Genomic DNA, 20,741 nt, shown 5'->3' on the forward strand with positions numbered 1-20,741 from the left:
TAGCCATTTTCTCTTTGTTGGCATTGCTAAATTTCAGCATTTTAAATTATTTTATACTTACCTTAGTACAATTTTCCCATCTCAATGTCACTGTATGCTAATTCTGTAAGTTATTTAAATACTATATTTATCTCAGCCTTTTTATGTACAGCATAGTGAAATTCACTTTCACTAAGGGGCAGTTTTTAAATTCTTAAAAGGACCAGGCTTGTTTTAGAGACTACAATGTCCAGAGTTTTCTTCTTCCTTATCAAAACCGGGCTCCTAGTTTTCTCATTCAAAGAAATTCCCTTGTTCAAGGAAGTATGGAATAAGCAGGTAGCCAACACTTTTCCACTCCTTGCCTTTTGTCCCCTTAGTGTTTAATTTAGCATTCTGCCATGGGACGGCTACCAATCGGCAGTTCAGTGAGAGATAGCAATGCAGCTGCCATTAGAGGAAACAAATTGCAGCTCAAGAGTTGTACTTTGTACAGCTGATAACCTTTCCAAGAAATAAAGTGAAGCTAGGACATGAAATAAGAATGCAAATCTAGCTCTGGCTCATTTAGTTAACCCTGACTAGATTGCTTCAGGGTAGGAGTCTGTAGTATTGCTAAAATATTCCAGATTCCAGTCAGCCCATAAGTTTTATGACCATCTAAAGATTTATTATGCTATAAAGGTTTCAAGGACCACAGTTCATAAATGCATGGCACACAGTTCACAATCTTCATAGATCAACTTTTAGTACCATGGCCCTTTTGGTGCCAACAGAGACAGAAAAAGTAAAAAGAGAACTGCTCTGTGCCAGTTTGGTATGGGTAGATATTTGTTACTCTGGACAGAGAATAAGCAATTGAGAACCTGATGGACTGCATATGGTAAATTGAATTTGACTGGAGCCAAACAGCATTCTTTAGAGTTTCAAGCTGCATAATAGAAGTATTAATGTATCTTACTACATTGTGGGTTTTTTTTTTAATGGTGAATGTTTTAAAAGTGATAGAGATCAAAATTTAAATATATAGTGATTCCCACCCCATCTCAATTAAAAGAAGCACAGACTTAAAAGATGTTACATAGACTATGTGGTCCATCTCCCTAGTTGCACTTCAGTATTAGGAATCCCACCACCTCTATCAGGTTTCATTATCTAATTGCTCCCAATAATAAGATTTTTCAAAAATTCAATTGGACTCTGTTTTTTCACAACACAAATCCCTTCTTCTATGCCCTGCACTCGATAGAGAGCAATACTTGACCTTCTATGGCCGTGATGGTGAACCCTTGGCACACATGACCGAAGTGGCATGTGGAGCCAGGTCGCCTGGCATGTGCATTGTTATGCGTTCCTCAGTGGTGGGATTCTCATTTTTTTACTACTGGTTCTGTGTGTGTGGCTTGGTGAGCATGGCATGGGGAATCCCCATTTCCTTCCAATCAGCTGGGACTCGGGAGGCAGCTGGGGGGGTGGGGCCAGCCAGAGGTGGTATTTACCGGTTCTCCAAATTACTCAAAATTTTTGCTACCGGTTCTCCAGAACTGATCAGAATCTGCTAAATACCACCTCTGCCGTTCCTCTTCCAGGTTTCTGGCACACATGTGCATGCGTTGATCAGCTGGCCTTCATGCATGCTACAATGCCAGAAACTGGAAGATCTGGTCTTCTGGACAGCTGATCATTTGAGTATTTGAGTATTTATTAATACTTATAGGCCGCCCTTTTCCCTGAGGGGACTCAGGGCGGCTTACATAAAATGAGGGGGGGGGTATACAGACAATAGACACAAACAATACATAGAAGTAAAATAGTAAGCAACATTCATTCATCATTCGGGTGGGGACAGTTATCTTTGTCCCCAGGCCTGACGGGCTAGCCAGGTCTTAAGGGCTGTGCGGAAGGTCTGGACGGTGGTGAGGGTACGAATCTCCACGGGGAGATCGTTCCAAAGGGTCGGAGCTACTACTGAAAAGGCTCTCCTCCTGTGCACTAGTAACCAAAAGACTAGAACTGAACTGGAAGTTCATTTTCCGGTGTGCGCATGCCCCCTGGACAGCTCCTCTTTGGGGTTGTGGCCCAGATGAGCACTCCCTTTTTGGCATTGGGTGCCGAAAAGGTTTGCCATCACTGTTCTATGGAATGTGTTTTTAGGTATTTGAAGACTGTGTCATAGTTGCACTTCATCGTCTCTTGTCCAGGATGAACATATTCAGTTCCTTCAATCTCTCTTTACAGGTAGTCCTCGACTTGCAACAGTTCATTTAGTAACTGTTCAAAGTTACAACAGCACTGAAAAAAGTAACATGCCTGTTTTCACACTCACTATCATTGTAGCATCCTGATGGTCACGTGATTAACTTCAGACACTGACTCATATTTATGATGGTTTCAATGTCCCAGGATCATGTGATCAGTTTTTGTAACCTTCTGATAAGCAAACTCAATAGGGAAAGACAAATTCCCTTAACAATCTTCTTACTAACTTAGCAGCTAGTGATTCACTTAACACTTATGGCAAGAAAGGTTGCATAATGAGGCAAAACTCACTTAACAAATGTTTCACTTAGCAACATAAATTTTGAGCTCAATTGTGGTTGTAAGTTGAGGACCACTTGTATGGGACTTACCGTATTTTTCGGAGTATTAGACACTCCAAAGTATAACACGCACCTTAGTTTTGGGGGAGGAAAATAAGAAAAAAAATTCTGCCTACTAGCATCCATGGTATTCAAATCAGTGGTGGGACATACCGGTAGCAGCTGGAAACAGTGGCCACTGTACTGGAACAGTGTTTTGGAGGCCCCACCCACCTGTCTGCGTTCCTTAACTGTATTTAAGTCAACTGGGCCATTTGCGCACATGTGCGCAATGTACAGCATCTGCGTGACCTCCGCCGAGCAGCTGGAGCGTTGCAGGGCGGTGGGTGCACATGTGTGTGCAGCTCATGTGCCTGAGGTGGATGCCTGGCCCCATCACAACGTACCGGTTGCGATGGGATCCGGAACTCACCAATGATTCAGCGGACACATGGTAACAAGGTCAGCCAATGAATAGGCATAGCAACTAAATTAGCCAATGAGGGCTATTTGGACTCTGAAATTTGCTGTGTGAGCAACAAGGAGACAGGAAGGAGCCTAGCTTAGCCAAAAACTGAAAGTAAAACTGCTTGTGTTTGACTTGTATTTACTGCTACCTTGAAATACCTGCTTTTGGTAATGTATTGTATATTATCATTATTTTGAATCCTGCTGAATCAGTTGCTGTGCCGTCTGAATGTGATTGTTGCTGCAAACGCTGACCAGCCAGGTCAGTTATTACAATCTGATTCAGTACAGCTGATGGGCGGGTGGATTGGACTAGCGGCATACCTCCAATCAGCTGTTCCAGGCTGCAGGGATTGCCACAGACCATCGCTGCCTCCATGCCTCACGTTTTTGGCCTCTGGTGTGGGGGCTACATTTGGTGTATAAACTGCACCCAAATTTTCAACCTCTTTTTTGGGGGGGGGAAGTGCGCTTTACACTCTGAAAAATACGGTGTGTTGCTAAGTCATTGAACATTTCCATTATACTCTCTTCTGCTGTCTGAACCCTTCTCAAAGTTGTTTGGCAGACTCTCCCATTAACACCTACACACAAGTCTCCTTCATGGAGGAATATGGTAGGAAAAGGCAGAGGGAGGGCTTATCATTGAAACACAGTGTGAAATTTGTTGCTAGCAGCTTTGAGGTATGTAGGACAGCCACGACCCTACGATGGGCATCATGACCCATTGGTCATACATCAAGTAGAGATGCTTTATTCTGTGCCAATATATCAGGCAACTGGATGGCCACATTTGAAAAGATCTCCTTACAAAGATCTTGTAATGCTATATAATTTTAATATATAAAAAGTTTAATATCAAATTAAATGGTTTATTCAGGATTGATATAGTACAGCTTCAAAAGCGGCGACTAATCCCCTTTCCTCGTTTTTCATTCTGCGTGCTGTCTAATTGCAACTGGTGGAATTGTCCTTCCTTTGAGCTATGTGATACTGCTGAAGCCGTCTTGCCAATTCTTCCACTTTCTCAATGCTGGAAAAGGAGGCATTGCTGCTGCTGCTGCTGCTGCTACTGCTGCTACTGCTGCTGCTATAACTGCTAGGCTGATCAGAGGTGCTCTGATGGTACCCAGAAGTATAGAGAGAGCTCCAAAGATCCTTGTGGGGCCTATACTCAGAAGCCCTTGAAGACAGACAGATCTTGTCAGCGCTGGAGGAAAAACCGGGCGGGAAGGTTTTGCAAGCAGCTGTCGGCACAAAAGAAGATTATTATTAAGGGAGAAAGAATTGAGTGAGAACTGTGGAAAGTGATCTGCTGACTCAGCCAGAAACAACAGGACATATCATTAGCAATGCAGGTATTCTTCAACTTAGAACTATTTTTATGGTGACAGTCAGTGGTGGGTTGCAAATCCCGTTCAAACTGGTACGGTTGAAATGGGGCTGGTGGCGACCTCATGGATGTGCGCAGTGCACGCATGCATCCTAGCGCCTCTGCGATGCTCCATGATGCTCCAGCTACTCCGTGGAGCGTCACGCAGGTGCTGTACGCACCATGCGCCTGCGCAGAAGCGCAGAAGCCTTTAAACACCGGTAAGGAGCACGGGTGGGTGGGTGGGCCCTCCAGAGCACCATACTGGAATGGTATCTGGTGCTCTGGGTTGGCTCCGGTACGCCCATACTGGGGCGTACTGCCTGCAACCCACCACTGGGACTGTTTAAAGTTACAACAGCACTGATAGAAGTGACTTATGACTGCTTTCTATACTTATGACCATTGAAGCATCCCCATGGTCACATGATGAAAATTCAGATGCTTGGCAACTGGCATTTATTTGTGATGGTTGCAGCATCCCAGGGTCATGTGATCACCATTTGCAACCTTCTGACGAGCAAACTCAATGGAAAAGTCACATTCATTCAACAACCATGTTACTATTGTATCTTTTGGACTATAAGACACACCGGTGTAAAAGACGCACCAAGATTTCGAAGAGGTAAGTAAGAAAAAAAAAGTTGTTGCCTTCCTTCAGCCCCCAGCAGCACTCTGCAGGCTTGAGCAGGGCTGGGGCAAGGCAAGTGAAAAATCTCCCATTTTTCGCAAAACCGAGGGCATTTTTGCCTTGCCCCAGCCCTGCTGAAGCCTGCAGAGTGCTTCTGGGGAATGGGGGAAGGCAAAAACGCCCTCATTTTGGCAAAAAAATGGCCCATTTTTTGCCCATTTTTCACAAAAATGAGATGCGGGGGTATGGCTTTGGGAGGCCAAAAATCACCGTATTCAGTGTATAAGATGCACCAACATTTCCAAGCTCTTTTAAGGGGAGAAAGATGCGTCTTATACTCCAAAAATACGATAACTTAACAACTGCAGTGATTCACATAACAACTGTGGCAGGAAAGGTCGTAAAACTGGGCAAAACTCATTTAACTGTCTTGCTTTGCAACAGAAATGTTGGGCTCAGTTGTGACCATAAGGCGAGGACTACCTGTAATGCAAACTATTCTATAATGGAGAAAATAAAGGCATTAAATGAATAAATGTTACTGAAATAAATACAGTTTAGTGACTTTTCAAAGTTACAATAGCACTGAAAAATTATGACCATTTTTCACACTTAAGACCATTGCAGCATCCTCATGATCACGTGGTCAAAATTCAGACTCTTGGCAACTGACTCATATTTATGACGATTGCAGTGTCCCAGAGTCACATTTGCAACCTTCTGATAACCGATGTCAATGGGGAAGCCAAATTTACTTAACAACCATGTTACTAAATTGACAGCTACTTCACTTAGCAACAGCAATTTTGAGCTGAATTGTGGTCGTAAGTCGAGGACTAGCTGTATGGAGTTCCTCCATCAGCAATAACTTCTGAAATGGTAAAACAGTAAGCATGTTGTTAGGGGCCAAAGAATGCATGGGTGGAACTCTGCTGTCATGTGTGGCAATGTGATGGATGGATATATAGAAATGTAGAGGGGGAGGGGAGGCTTCATGGTTTTTGTTCACTTTTAAGCACTAACCAAAGTGCTTCAACCATGGATGGGAAGCCAAATAGGTCTCGGATGTTAGATTTCTAACATCCATAGCTAATGATGAGGACCACTGAGAAAATTGCTCCCCAACTTCGGACATAATTTCCCGATTCTTGAATCAATGGGCATCATTGTTTTTAATAATATTTTTGTTAATGTATTAAGGATAAAGGTGCTACTAGTGTGAAGATTAGACTACAAGAGAATCTATTACTTGATCATCAGAACTTGTACGCTTCTTGGCAATTAACCATTTGTTTTACTGAGCAATATCCTGGTTTGTTTCTAAATATATCCACATATTTGCATTGACTTCTTGGATGAGAAGTCAGAACTGAAGACGCTTCTTGGATGAGGAGCAAAACATTTTCAAGGGGAAAAAACAATCTAGTTGCCTTTTGAAAAGCGCCTTTCAGACTTTTCAAGATTATCAGGCCTGACTTCAAATGTTTTTAAACATACTTTTTGAAAGTAACTATCATATTTCTCTTGAGCCTTAATAAGATTCACCGATCACGATAAGATCAATTTGAGATCCTAAACCTATTTTTACAAAATGTACAACTATTTAAGAAACATGCCATGTGACGACTGATCCTCCCAACAGGCTGGGACAATTATTTGAATTTCCATAAATTGCTCAGCCCCATTTTATTCTAATCTAGTGTACTGTGTGAACTTGTTCAATATGTAGTGTCTTTGAATTTGACTTAATACAGTGCATAAATTCAGTTATTATAATGTTTAGCATAAATGTTGGCTTACTATTACTATTTATTCTACTAATGTTTTGCAGAAACCTTACTGAATCTTACAAACCACCCATCCCCCATTCCAAATAATCATACAACACACTGAATCACAAACTGACATTATTTTAGTTTTCTATGATGCACAAACACAATTCACATGTTCACATTGTGGTTCAGTGTGTCATGCAAATTCACAAAATTGTGGAATGATTGAAAAGAGAAAACCATGGTTAAGAATGTTTTATAAACACAATGTGTTTTATTGTTGTCATGGGTTATTATTTTTGTGTACAATATATAATAAAAGACTCAAGAAAACATTGTATCAATAAAGGGAAGTAAAGTTAATGAAACTAAAGACCAAGAAAAATATAGTAATATAATACGAAGTCAACAAGATTATAATTTAGACAAGAGATGGATAGATTCTAGTAAATGGAAGGTACACACATTCCATCAAGACAGCAAATTTCAATACTAACTCCTTCATTTCAGAATTTACTATTTAGAATTCATCTTCTGCAATTCTACAATACATGCAAAACTAAAAATGAATATTTATTATGAGTCAGGTGCTATCATTCTGCAGCATAATAACTCTGAGTAGTTCCTAAATTAAACCACACAACTGTTAACAATAACTTGTTTACTTCAAACAGAATACATTGCAAAAGACTGGGTTCATTCTTCATGCAAGACATAAATCATTATCTATAGTTTATGATCGGTTGATTTCTACACTGCACTAAAGCTAATGTGGTAAGTGCATTTTGGTGTAGGGTGAAAAATGAACCCAGACATAATGATGGCTACAGCTTGTTCTATACATCTTGATTTAATTTTTGGGGGGGAATTGTGTACAAACTAAGTCATTTAGTTTGACAACAAAAGTCGTAATGGGACAAAACTCACTTAACAAATGCCTCACTTAGCAACAGAAATTTTGGGTTCAATTGTGGTCGTAAGTTGAGAACTACCTATACTTTGGGATTTCTGAGCCCTCCTATCAGATCAATGACCTCGAGAGTGATGCTGGCAGGAGCATAAATCTAACATTGAGATTAACATTTAGGCTTGGGTGCCAGATAATGATATCAACTTAAAGGTCACTCATTTAATTACTGAAGAAAAGCATCAAACAAATAGATTTCGAGATCATGAAGTGTTCAAGGCAAAGCCAGAATGCATTAGATCACTGATGGAGCCAGTACTGAAATAAAAGTTTCTCATTTAACAGGGCACAAACCAGTGTAACATGGACTGTGAGAAATATGAATCAAGGAAATCTGAAATTAGTAAAATTGAAATGTGATATATGGCAAGGAAGATTGTAAAATGGGGCAAAATGGACAACAAATTTCTCGGTTAGCAACAGAGGTTTTAGGTTCAATTGAGGTCACAACCCAAGGACTATCTGTATTAAACAAGAACAAGGAAAGTTACTTCAACCAATGGAGGAATATAACAAGAAAATATATTTTTATAAAGACTGAGCCAATCACAAATTTGTGCTTAGGATACTAATATTCAAGAATAAGGCTAATATCTAATACAGGGGCAAATGAGATGAAAAAAAGATGGAAATACTATACTGACATCAGGAGCATTCATAGTACCATATTTTTCGGAGTATAAGATGTACTCTTTTCCCTCAAAAAAGAGGCTGAAAATCTGGGTGCATCTTATACACTGTATTCAGCATTTTTTGCCCCCTGAAACCCTGCACCTTTCACCAAAATGGCTATGCATATAGCCTTTAGGAGACTTTCAAAATGCTCCTGGGCTGGGAAGGGCAGAAATAAGCAAAAAACAGGCTATTTTTTGCTCAATTTTGTCGCCTCCCCCCAGCCCCCAGGAACACTCTATAAGCCTCCTAAAGGCTATGAATGCCCTTTTTTGACAAAAATTGGCCTGTTTTCACGAAAAATGGACAGTTTTTTGCTCATGGGGGGGGGACCGAGGAGCATTCTACAAGCCTCCTAAAGGCTATTCATGCCCTTTTTTTGGAATAAAACGGGTCCATTTTCGTGAAAAATTGGCCTCTTTTGGGAGGTCTGCGGAGTGCAAAAACTTTTTTTTTTTAAATTTGCCTCTTCAAAATCTTGGTTATACTCCAGTGTGTCTTATACTCCGAAAAATGCGGTAAGTCAATATTTCATTAAAATAATGATGTACTTGTGTGTTACATGAAAAGGGCAGAGCTTGTGTCACAGTATAAGATTTGTCATTTGTGTGTACACATCCTCTATGGATGCCTGTCACTGAAATATTTTTCAGACAGAATTAGAGACTATTATAGGCAAAAGATTTGTATAATGGGATTAAATTTAAAAATCAATTCCAAGAGAAAGTAAGGTACAAGAGACAACAGGTCAGCTATTAATCAGGTAAAGATAAAATACCAATGGGATGAGTTAAGAGACCGAACAGGAAGCGTGAGAGCAAAGATTGGCAAAGAACATGGTGTACACCTCTATTGGAAAAAGGAGATGCAAAAGAATGCTCAAATTAGTGAACCATTCTACTGATTCTTCACACAAGCCATGTTTTCCTAAAATATTACAAAGAAAAAGAGCTGCAGGTAGAGAGAAATGCCAAAGGAACAGATAATTTAAAGAGAAACACAAGATCAAACAGCCAATAAAAAAGAGATAACGGAGAGGAAAAGTGTATATAATAAGCTCTATCTTTGCTTCATTGATTCCAACCTGTCCTTTGAATGTATAAATAGTGCCTGAATATGGAATGTATTAATGTGTGGGGCAGATATGTTTCTGACCAAGGACAGAACCTCTGAATTTACCAAGAATGCCATGAAATGGAAGAAGAACTAATCAGTCAGTTCTGAACCAGATGAAACTGGCTGTTCATGAAGCAGAAAATAACATACTGTGGGCACGTTAATTGAGGAGATGATGGACTAGAACAAATTATTCCATTTAGTAAATTTTAGTGAGGAAGAGAAAAGAAACAGATAATGGAAGATGGAAATGATAAAAGGAATTATTGGAAGGTCTCTGTTGTAAGAGAACAGCCATCTTATCATTGGAACAGTAGTTGAGTTATTTGGGTCTATGTGCATGTAGAATGTATATGGATGTATACATATGCATGAAGTAGCATCTGGATGGTCTACCTTTTGGGCTATGTAAGAATCTATAAAATAAATGGCAAAATTCCAAACATATACTAAGATCAGAAATATCAAGTAGGTAATGGATAAAAAGGACTAATGGAGCAGATCCACTTTAGCTACATTTGATCTTATAACCTGCCTTACTTTTTTTTCCTGTTTACTTTCTGTACCTGTACTTTCTTTTTTGCGATGAAAAGTAGGTGACAAGCTATTTGCTCTTCGTTTAGTTCTAGAGGAAAACATCTCATCACCGACAGATGAGGTCCATTCTTTACAACGCTCCTTTTTGCTGTTAACTCTTCCTCTGTCCTTCTTCTTCTTCTTCTTCTTCTTCCAATCCCCTCCTACAGATATAGAATTTTTCTGTTTCTCGGCCTCTGCGACTGCTCTATGGATGTGCTTTGGGACTGTTACATTTGGTCTAGAATACAAAGGAGGAAACAGAATGAAGGTAGGCATGGTGGACTCCAAATTTCTGCCAACATTTTATTTATTTTATGTATAGAATGACAAGGAGGGAACGATAGCAGTTGTCAATATATTTATACCTGTCTTCTATATCTATTCTGTTCATTATTATATCTATACTCCAATGCATTACTGATTATCCCCATCCTACATACTTTCCATTTATGGTTAAATATCACTGTGCAAATCACGTATTAGCCCTTGTATATTTATGACCAAAGAACAATGCACTCTGTTCTTCCCCTTCCGCTAACCACACAGGAGGGGCACATGTAGCACAGTGATGGAACTATGGGCTAACCACCTAGCCAGCCAGATAAGCTGAATTAAACCTCATGATCAACAGAGTGATAAATGTCATCATCAGATCATCCTTGGATACTTCATACAGAAACTAACCTAACAATCTTTGCTGTAATAATGCTGTCATAATTCTCCATCCTACTATTTCATACAATCCTATTCTGGGTCTCTTTTGTTGTATGGATAGATGTCTACAGGAGTGGAAGGAAGCATCTGATGAAACCTGTATTGTGACATCATGATATAATTTCTGACATTCCTTAGGTGTATCACTGCACATGTGTTATGTTCTGATCATTATGGCTTGCTGCAGATGCTTATGGCAATTAGCTAAATTTTAGCAAATATATTCTCCTGAGTTCACTGCAATTCAGAAAATAATGGTGGCTCATTTTGATAAAGAGCTCTTCCAGATAATAGCTTTGAAAGGGTTCAATTATTAAATAGTACAATTGTTTTTTTCAATTAAATTGGATGCCAGCCATACTACATTAACTAGAGATGCCCTTCTGGGAATACAAGTTATTGCTCAATAAAATAGAACTGAAATGGAAAGGTATAGCTTTGATGGTGCAGAGCATTACATGATAGTTCCTGACAGCTCTTGAAAAATAACATAAAATCCAGTGTCATTGCTTGAATTTCTTCCATTTCCCTATAACAAAACTAAATTTTAACAGGTCTTGATTACAAAGGCTTGTATGTATTGCTACATTAAAAGTTTAATTTACATTGGCAAATTTCATAATAATTTATTATACGGGAGCATGGATACTTATGTAGCCCTGAGTTCATATGAGTGGGGAGGGAAATTTATTTTTCCCCCTATTTTATTTCCAATAACTATCATCCTCAGTTATTGGCAACAGGCAGATGTTTTTTTCTCAGAACGAGTAAGGATTTAGTTTCCAATGCAAAGAGTATCCACAAAAGACAGAAATCACTGGAAATAGTGTTCAAAGTTTCTGAAATGAAGAATCTGTCAGAAATATTGATAGTTACATGAGCAGTTGTAGCAGGAACCTGGTTTAACAGATATCTGACTATATGAATTAAAGGTAAATGTTCCCCTCATACATACGTGCTAGTCATTCCTGACACTAGGGGGAGGGGTGCTCATCTGTTTCAAAGCCAAAGAGCCAGTGTTGTCCGAAAATGTCTCCGTGGTCATGTGGCCAGCATGACTAAACGCCAAAGGCACACGGAATGCTGTTAACTTCCCACCAAAGTGGTTCCTATTTTTCTACTTGCATTTTTATGTGCTTTCAAACTGCTAAGTTAGCAGAAGCTGGGACAAGTAACAGGAGCTCATTCTGTTACACAGCACTAGGGATTCAAACTGCTGAATTGTCAACCTTTCTGATTGACAAGTTCAGTATCTTAGCCACTGAGCTACCACATCCCTATATGCATTACATGCATTTAAATTATATAACGAAAAGCATTTATTCATGCTCACATGAGGTAATCCATCATCTTCGTCATGTTGATGTAGCAGCAGGAACAAGTGTACCTTCTATGACTAATTTTAAAAAGCCCATTTCGTACACAATGATCCTACAACAAAACATTTTTAAAAGATTAAACTTTGATTTTTAATATAACGAGTTATAAATAATTCAAATTAAAGAAATGTGTTAAACAACAAGAAAAGGTGGTGAGTTGATTAACTATAGAGCACAATGTTCTGGAACTCAATTTCTCCGAATATTTTAAAAGGCAAGTGTTATTTACTAAAAAATAGTTGACTATTCTTCAATCTTCCATAACAAAGATTGATTACTACAGTAGACATCTTCAAAATAATGTCAAAAATAAGATTGTTTAAACAAAATATTGAATAATTACTCTATGTTATTAATTATGTATCTTATGCTAGATACTTATTTTACCTATTTAGGGAACTAATTCAGAGCCGAGGTGGTGCAGTGGTTAGAGTGCAGTACTGCAGCCCCTTCAGCTGACTGCTAAGCTGCAGTTCGGCGGTTCAAATCTCACTGGCTCAAGGTTGACTCAGCCTTCCATCCTTCTGAGGTGGGTAAAATGAGGACCCAGACTGTGGGGGCAATATGCTGACTCTGTACACCGCTTAGAGAGGGCTGAAAGCCCTATGAAGCGGTATATAAGTCTAACTGCTATTGCTATTGCTACTGCTAAATGAAGTAGAAACAACCACCTTAACTTCTTTGTTTTAGGGCCAAATTGGTGTCAAAAGCAAAATATGACACCACTTTATAATTGTCTACTGTTTTTATTGCTAAGATTTTTTTTTCTTTTTATAACCCTGTTATCCCTTAATTTGGTGTAGAGCTAGGTTGACTGAATGGAGCTGAGATTTACTGGCTCCCTGACACCTACATGGAGTTCACAGCAAATATCTTCTCTTTGCACCCTAATAGGGAGGGACATCTGTTGCTACCTAGGATTGAACTCTCAACCTTCTGAGTGGTAGGTGAGTGCCTCCACCTCTAGGCCATCATGCCACTTGTTTTCTTGCTAAGAAATAAAGATATTGAAAAGAAGAGGAAAACCCAGAATAACAGAGTTGGAAGTGACCTTGGAGGACTTCTAGTCTTCAAAAACATTGTGCATATTGAAAAACTCAGGTTTTTAACACATCATTAAATCTTGTTTATTATTTTTCCATTGCACCAACAAAGAGCTGGTTATAAACAGGGAATAAATATATCTTTATATACATATTCAAAAAAAAATATCCAGGATTATAAATCTGAGGTACAACTATTTTCATAGATTTAATAGTATATAATATTTCTGGAAAAGTGCAGCTAAGCAAAAGGCTTTGTTATATGTAGCTTTTGGGGGGAGAAACCCATTTAAAAATATTATGGAAGAACTATATAATTTTTAAAAATATATTTTAAAAAATTCTTGGTAATCTTTTGCTTTATAAAGTTGAACACTATCTAAATGTATTACTTTCTGCCCTGAGCATTCTTAGTAACAGAAATATTACTTTGTAGTAGCTGGTTCAGTTGAGAGGACACGAATTTAACCAACTTTCCCTTGTTCCAATATTCTTGGAAGTAAATTAAATGTCAGGCCTGCAGCCATATTCTTTTTGGATCTTTGGCCTGCCACACTTTCTATTATTCTTGTATGCTTTTTCTATTGTGAGAAAATGGGAGGGGGGATTGTACAGAGTTAGAAGCTATGTAGCCCAAACAAAATTCCTTTCTAGAAAGCCAAGGTCATCCTTTGTCTCTGCACCTCTGCACCTGACTGGAATTGGATGGGTGAAACTGCCAGCATGGCAGTGGAAGATTGGACCATGTGATGGGCTGGTGAGTGTGGGGCAAGTTTGTGAACTTTCAGTTGGGTGGGGAAAATGGGGAAGCTTTCAGATTCGGGTTTTCCTAGATGTGCCAACATTATCTCTTAATAAATTGGAACTTTGAGCAATACTTTGCCTTGGACTCTGATTTAATTTTGGATCCTATTTGGAACCCTGACAACATATCTGTATTAAGAGCCGAGGATGAATTAAGGCCCCATGTAGGAGATATAAACACTTTATATAATTTTAGCATAGGTTGTACTGAATATGTAATTAGAAGTTTTTATTTTCCTCTTTTTCTTGTTTATAAATTTTAATTTTTTTAGTAAAAGATTTGCATTTATATAACCATGAAAAACAGGAATTCTTCTAAATAATTTTCATGTCTTTTACAAAAGCTTTAGTTTATAATGATATTTTAAAAAATCACTTGGATAAAATAGTAAGGTTTTTTTCTGCTCATTCTGCTTTTCATTATTTTTGGGATATAACAGAGTATTACAATAGGATCAGGGGTTTAATCAACTTACCTTCACTACTGGTTCAAAAATGTGAGTGTGCTCACATGCCCCACCTCTGCGTATGGGCAGAGCATCAAAAAGGGGACGTGATGACATCCGGGCGGGTGGGCAGAGCCTCCCGCTGCCAGCACTACTGGTTTGCCCAGACCGGATAGAACCGGCTGAATTTCACCACTGAATAGGATCTACTTTGTCTATCTGATTAATTACTGAAATACTTAATTATCAGGAACAAAGCATATTATTGAAGGAAAGATTCAGGTATCAATAAAGTGCTTGCAGCACTTTCTAGGTAACACATTGCAGGAATTTAAATTTGGAAAAGACAAAAGAAGTTGTATGCTTACCATTTCATCAGTTAATCAATTGTTCCTCAGCTCTGACAACTTTAAGACGTGTGTGCTTTCAGAATTCCTCAGCCATATCTTAGACTGCTGAGGTTGAGGTACACTGAGTTAACCAGTCAAAAGATGAGGAAATAATTCCTATCCTGGTAGAGCCTTGAATTGGTACATTCAGCGCATTGCAATTCCAGCCAGATGTGGGTTGCTCATTGATTGCTTACCTTTTTATTGTTGTATTTCAAAACTGTGTAGAGTTTATCATCTACATCAGCTTTATTTGGTATTGCTATGACAACACCAGGGACGTAATACTCTTCACCTGATGGCTTCCTTATTCTGGTGAATACATAATCTCCAATCTGTTGAATAATAATAAATGTGAGTTGAACACACCTATCTTAAATGTAAATATCCTAAAGTTTTAAAGTTTGAATCTGAAGAAAGGTGAGAACCCAGTAAGAATATACAAAGATATATACAGATTTTTAATTAAAAATTTCAACCCATACCTGACTCTTCTCTGCAGTTAAATAGCAATAGCACTTAGACTTATATACCGCTTCACATAGTGATGGAATTCGAAAATTTTTACTACCGGTTCTGTGGGTTTTGCTTGGTGGGCATGGCGTTGCTTTGTCAGCATGGCAGGGGAAGGTTACTGCAAAATCCCCATTCTCTCCTTACCCCACTAACCAGCTCTGTTCTCCTGTTCAGGGCAACAAAGAAGATCAGCTGGGAGGCAACAGGTATGTGGTCATCCTATTTGCCAGTTCTCTGAACAACTCAAAATTTCCGCTACTGGTTCCCCAGAACCTGGCAGAACTGGCTGAATACCACCTCTGGCTTCTCGCAGAGTACTTTACAGTCCCTCACTAAGTGGTTTTACAGAGTCAGCATATTTCGCCCAACAATCTGATTCCTCATTTTACCGATCTCAGAAGGATGGAAGGCTGAGTCAACCTTGAGCCAGTCAGAACTGAACTCCTGGCAGTGGGCAAAGCTAGTCTGCAATATGCATTCTAACCACTGTACCACTATGGCTCTTAAATTCCATTCCACTCCCCAAAACGTAACATAAATGAACCTATGCTTTATCCACTAAAAAGTAAAAAACTAGATATATAGCCTTTGGTGCAAGCTTGAAAGGGCAGAATATGTTCAGTTGCAGCTCCATTTGATTTGTTAATTACATATGTTCTGAACTAGGACAGCTTAGCTACAATGATCATGTTCCAATAACCATTTGTTTACCATAATGTACTTTACAGGATTCTACCTTTGAAGACACAGGCCTCAACTGATACAAAATGCTAAAACCCAATCAGCAAATGGCACCCACATCTATTCTGTGAACTGTACTGAGGTTATCTGCACTGGATGTTAATTCTCTTCCGAACCCATATCAAGGTCATGATACTCCCTCCCCAGTACTGTATATACCAGCGATGGTAAACCTTTTAGACACCAAGTACCTAAACTGTGCACGCACATGCCCAAACTAAAAGGTTTGCATGCGCATGGACATGTGTGAACATGCATGACCATGCACACACATGTCAGCAGAGATCCAAAGACCAGCTGACTGGGAGGAGGCAGGGCATCCCAACACCAGCAGCACAGCAAGAGGTAAGATCTTCTTCTTTCGTGAGCTTCTGTTTCATTGTTTGGAGGGAAACAGAAGTTCACAAAAAAAACGCCACGGAGATCTGACCTGGGGCAACGACACGCGTGCCAGCAGAGAGGGCTCTGCGTGCCACCTCTAGCACACATGCCATAGTTTCGCATCAAGGGTATATACTATGCTGGTCATTACAGCTGATCTTCAGCACTTTCTTTAGGTGTCCTTGATGGGAAATGCACTGACATAGTTATTCTAGGACAAACAGATCTAAGTTGCAAAAGTCCAGATGGCCACTAAATGGCAGCAAATATGTTTTTTTTTCCTGCTCCTCCTAATTTCTGTCTAATGGTAGCACTAGCTTTTTTGTTATTGTGGTTCTTTCACTACAAAGTTCATTGATTTTGAAGTGTATTAAACATTATGGAAGTTCAATCTTATCAACTATTTTTAACATGCATCTTTACACTTCTGGTACCTTTTGATGCTGCTACATATAAATAAGTGGGTGCAATGGTTTGTGGTTTTTACAACTGGGTAGTTTTATGAGTTTTGTAACCTTTCATTTTCATAAGCCACCTAAGATTTTGCATAAAAATTGATTGAATGAATGAATGAATGAATGAATGACATTGGAATGTAGAGTTAATACCTTCATTTATAAAATATGGAAAGAAGAAATAAGCCCAGGTATTTATTAGACTATCACCTCCATTTTAAAAATGATGTTTATAATTCTACATGGGACCCAAACTAGTTTTGATGTTTTTATTTTTGAAAAAAAAAACAAAAAGAAAAAAAATCAAGGGTCAATTTACTTTATAAACATACAATGCCAGATGTGCCAGATCATGTTTTTCCATAGCACATTGCTCTGATACTTATCTGAAAATAAAAATGAATTTAATACGGTTCACTTCCAATTTGATACGGTGAGGTGCATTTTGCAAACAGTTATGTGTACAAATTGAAAATGAACCACATCAAATCACAGATAAAAACTGCTGATCAACACTAGCCATTTTTTTAAAAGAATAATCTATTTCAATTTGCATGGAATTGCTGTTCCAGAAAAGCTATTTCCCTTTCAACTCTATAATATTTTTTATCAAAAAATGGTGCATTACAGCAACCCAAACAAAAACTATTCTTAGTTCCAGGATGAAAATTGCAATGATGTCTATAGCAATTCCTTTTCCAAGATGATCAGCAAGGCAGAGTAGATTTGATCAAGTTGATCAAGACTGTAGCATGAGAGAAAAATAGGATAAATCCCTTTCCCATCCCTCACAGCCCAAATCTTGATCCCTGTCTACTCTAAAGACATTTACCCTTTTCACATATGACTTATATAGTCATTATGATTTATTACTGTGTAGAACAATTAATGGAAAATTATACCTACATAATAGATATACCTTTCACTCAGCAAATTATGGAGAAATGTTTCTTTTTAGGAAAGGTAGCTGATTTGTCTAGATCTAGTAAAAAAGGCTAAAAGAAGGACAAGGAATGACATGATAGTAATATTCCAATATTTGAGGGGCTGCCACAAAGAGGGGGTCAACCTATTTCCCAAAGCACCAGGAAGCAAGACAAGAAATAATGGATGAAAACTAATCAAGGAGAGAACAAACCTAGAACTAAGGGAAAATGTCTTAATAGTGAGAACAATAAACCACTGGAACTGTTTGCCTCCAGAAGTTGTGGGTGCTCCATCGAAAAAAGAGACTAGACAGCCACTTGTCTGGATTGGTTTAGGGTTTCCTGCTTGAGCAGGGATTGGATTAGAAGACCTCCAAGTCCCTTCCAACTCTGTTATTCTGTTACTCTACTCCAGGGGTGTCAAACTCAAGGCCCTCAGGGCAGGGGGGGGTTTCTGCTGGTGTTACTACCAGTCCAGCGCATGCATGATTTGCTCGCGATTTGCGCACACTCTGCATGTGTGTGCAGTTGCCTGTAAATAGGTCTGCCCATGCGCAGAATGTTAAAAATGTTTTTAAAAAAACATGCCGCAGCAACTGGGAAACCGCAGGGTGTGGCAAGCCTGCCATCCCTACTGGTTCGGCAACCCAGTCACAATTTCCACTACTGGTTCACCGGAACCGGTAGCAACCCATCTCTGCCTCAGGGCCAGATCTGGCCCTTGGGGTACTTAGATCTGGCCCATGTGGCTGCCCTGGAAACAGGAAAGGACCAGCCCACGGTGCCTTTGCCAGCGAAAACAGAGGGCCATGTGTGGCCCTCTCATGCTCTGTTTTTGACTGTGCAGTTCTCCTGCAGCCATTTGCCAGTGAAAAAGGAGTCCAGGCAGGCCTCAAGTGGCCCCCATGAGCTCTATTTCTGCAGGCAGAAGGCTGCAGGAGACCATCAGCACCAAAACCAGAGCCTTGACAAGTGACATCATGCTGGCCATGACCACCCCACCCACGCACTCCAGCCCCCCAAGGTCAAACACAACCCTGACACAGCCCTCAATGAAATTGAGTTGGACACCTCTGCTCTAGTCATTTTTACAGGATCAAATTGGACTTTTAGCATAAAGCTACAGTAAACCAGCTGTTCTGATCTGATCTTGTGTTCACAGAGAACTTCCAAATATATTCAAATAAAAAGCATATTGCCTTTAAAAAGCACCATGCAGCCTAAACCTAAACTTATCTTGAGAAATAGCATGCTACTCACATGTAAGGGTGGACAAGATGTCGCACCTCCAATAAACAAAATGAACTTCAAGGGGACAATCTCACTCTGTCCATTAACAAAATCAACAAGTGCATAAAATGATGTGATGCTCTTCACCACTGTTCCTGAAACAAAAAACCCCAAAATTCAATTTACATGCACAATGTTCAGATGCATATTTTAAAAGGAATTTAAGTAACAGAATTGTAAAAGTTCCCACCTAAAGAAAAAGCAAGAAAACTACTGCTCTTGAAGATAATCCCACATTATCAAGAAAAAATAATGTGGGATTAAACAATGCAATTTGTAATTCAGTTTATTCAATGTGATAAATTATTTTTCTGGACCCACTATCAATTGGATTTTGAAGAGGGCTGAGATGAAGATTTTAAGATGTATGTTTGTTTGTTCATCAATCAAATTTAGAAATTGTCTATCTCCCTCCCATTCAGGTCTGAATCCAAATAAAAACCCACAGCATCCAGTAGTACCAGGCAGTCCCCACATCTTAATACTAACCAAGCCTGATCCTGCTTAGCTTCCAAAATCAGATGAGATCAGGGTTTCCATAGTAGCGTGACTGTTTGAGGAATTAAGGAGCTGGACTGAGGGAGCAAGTTCCCCCTTCAACCACATATCTGTAAAAGGCTTGTATGCATGTATCTATACGCATATTTCTCCATGATGGCAGCGAACCTTCTTGTTTGGAGTTGGGTGTTTTTAAATCTATATAAATACATACATTCCCTCATCTGAAATACCCTTGCAACCTGTTTTCATCTTCATGCCTAACATGTAATAGATGTTTGCCTGGCCCTACTTCCAATTTCATATCCACAATTTATCAATGGCAAATAATTGAAAATATACCAGTATGTATTTGCACATTAAACAAATTGTACTGGATCTTTTAAAACAGGGATTTAAAAACTTTTTCAGGCCCTGAAACCTGTTAAGCAAAATAATACATTCTAGGAATCTCTGATCAAGAGGCAAAATTTTTAGCAATAAGGTTAAGGTTATAAGGTTTATTGTATTTATATGCCGCCCTATTCCCGGAGGGACTCAGGGCGGCTAACAAACCCAAGGGGGGGGGGGTAAACAAGAAGAAAATACAACAAACAAGGTACAAAGAGAATTTTAAAAGACAGTCAACAGTCACACGATTCGAGAGGGGAAGGGAACTCGTCAACCCCAGGCCTGCCGGCACAGCCAGGTTTTAACGGCTTTCCAGAAAGCCTGGAGAGAGGTGAGGGTCCGAATCTCTGCGGGGAGAAAACTGACTGTGTTTGAACGTTCGCTTTCTTTCTATCCCCCTCCCTAGTCTTATGGAAACCCATCAACTTTGAAAAAAGCCTGTTTAAGTGATTCTTGCTTTTGGAAACATTATGGAAAATTGAGCTATGAATTGAAAGACAAGAACTATATTAAGATCTGGGAACCAAAGATAATCTCACTAGTGATGCCAACTATAAAAAGGAAAGTTTTAAGGTTGGCACAACTCCCAACTATCATAATAATATACATATTCTCACTCTTTTTTCTGCTATAC

General features: G+C 39.2%; 1 protein-coding gene across 1 annotated transcript in view; it reads right to left on the reverse strand.

Annotated features, from left to right (window-relative positions):
• Positions 1-3,974: 3,974 nt before the first annotated feature.
• The window catches only part of VWA3B (von Willebrand factor A domain containing 3B), a 75,128-nt gene continuing 58,361 nt past the window's right edge, over positions 3,975-20,741 (reverse strand). The window contains exons 24-28 of the mRNA XM_032226227.1: positions 19,190-19,314; positions 15,108-15,245; positions 12,183-12,280; positions 10,123-10,373; positions 3,975-4,273 (exon numbers count right to left, since the gene is read on the reverse strand). Coding sequence (XP_032082118.1) covers positions 3,975-4,273; positions 10,123-10,373; positions 12,183-12,280; positions 15,108-15,245; positions 19,190-19,314 — 911 coding nt within the window. The remainder of the gene's footprint in view (positions 4,274-10,122; positions 10,374-12,182; positions 12,281-15,107; positions 15,246-19,189; positions 19,315-20,741) is intronic.

Source organism: Thamnophis elegans, chromosome 11, assembly GCF_009769535.1.
Source record: "Thamnophis elegans isolate rThaEle1 chromosome 11, rThaEle1.pri, whole genome shotgun sequence".
Classification (NCBI taxonomy): domain Eukaryota; kingdom Metazoa; phylum Chordata; class Lepidosauria; order Squamata; family Colubridae; genus Thamnophis; species Thamnophis elegans.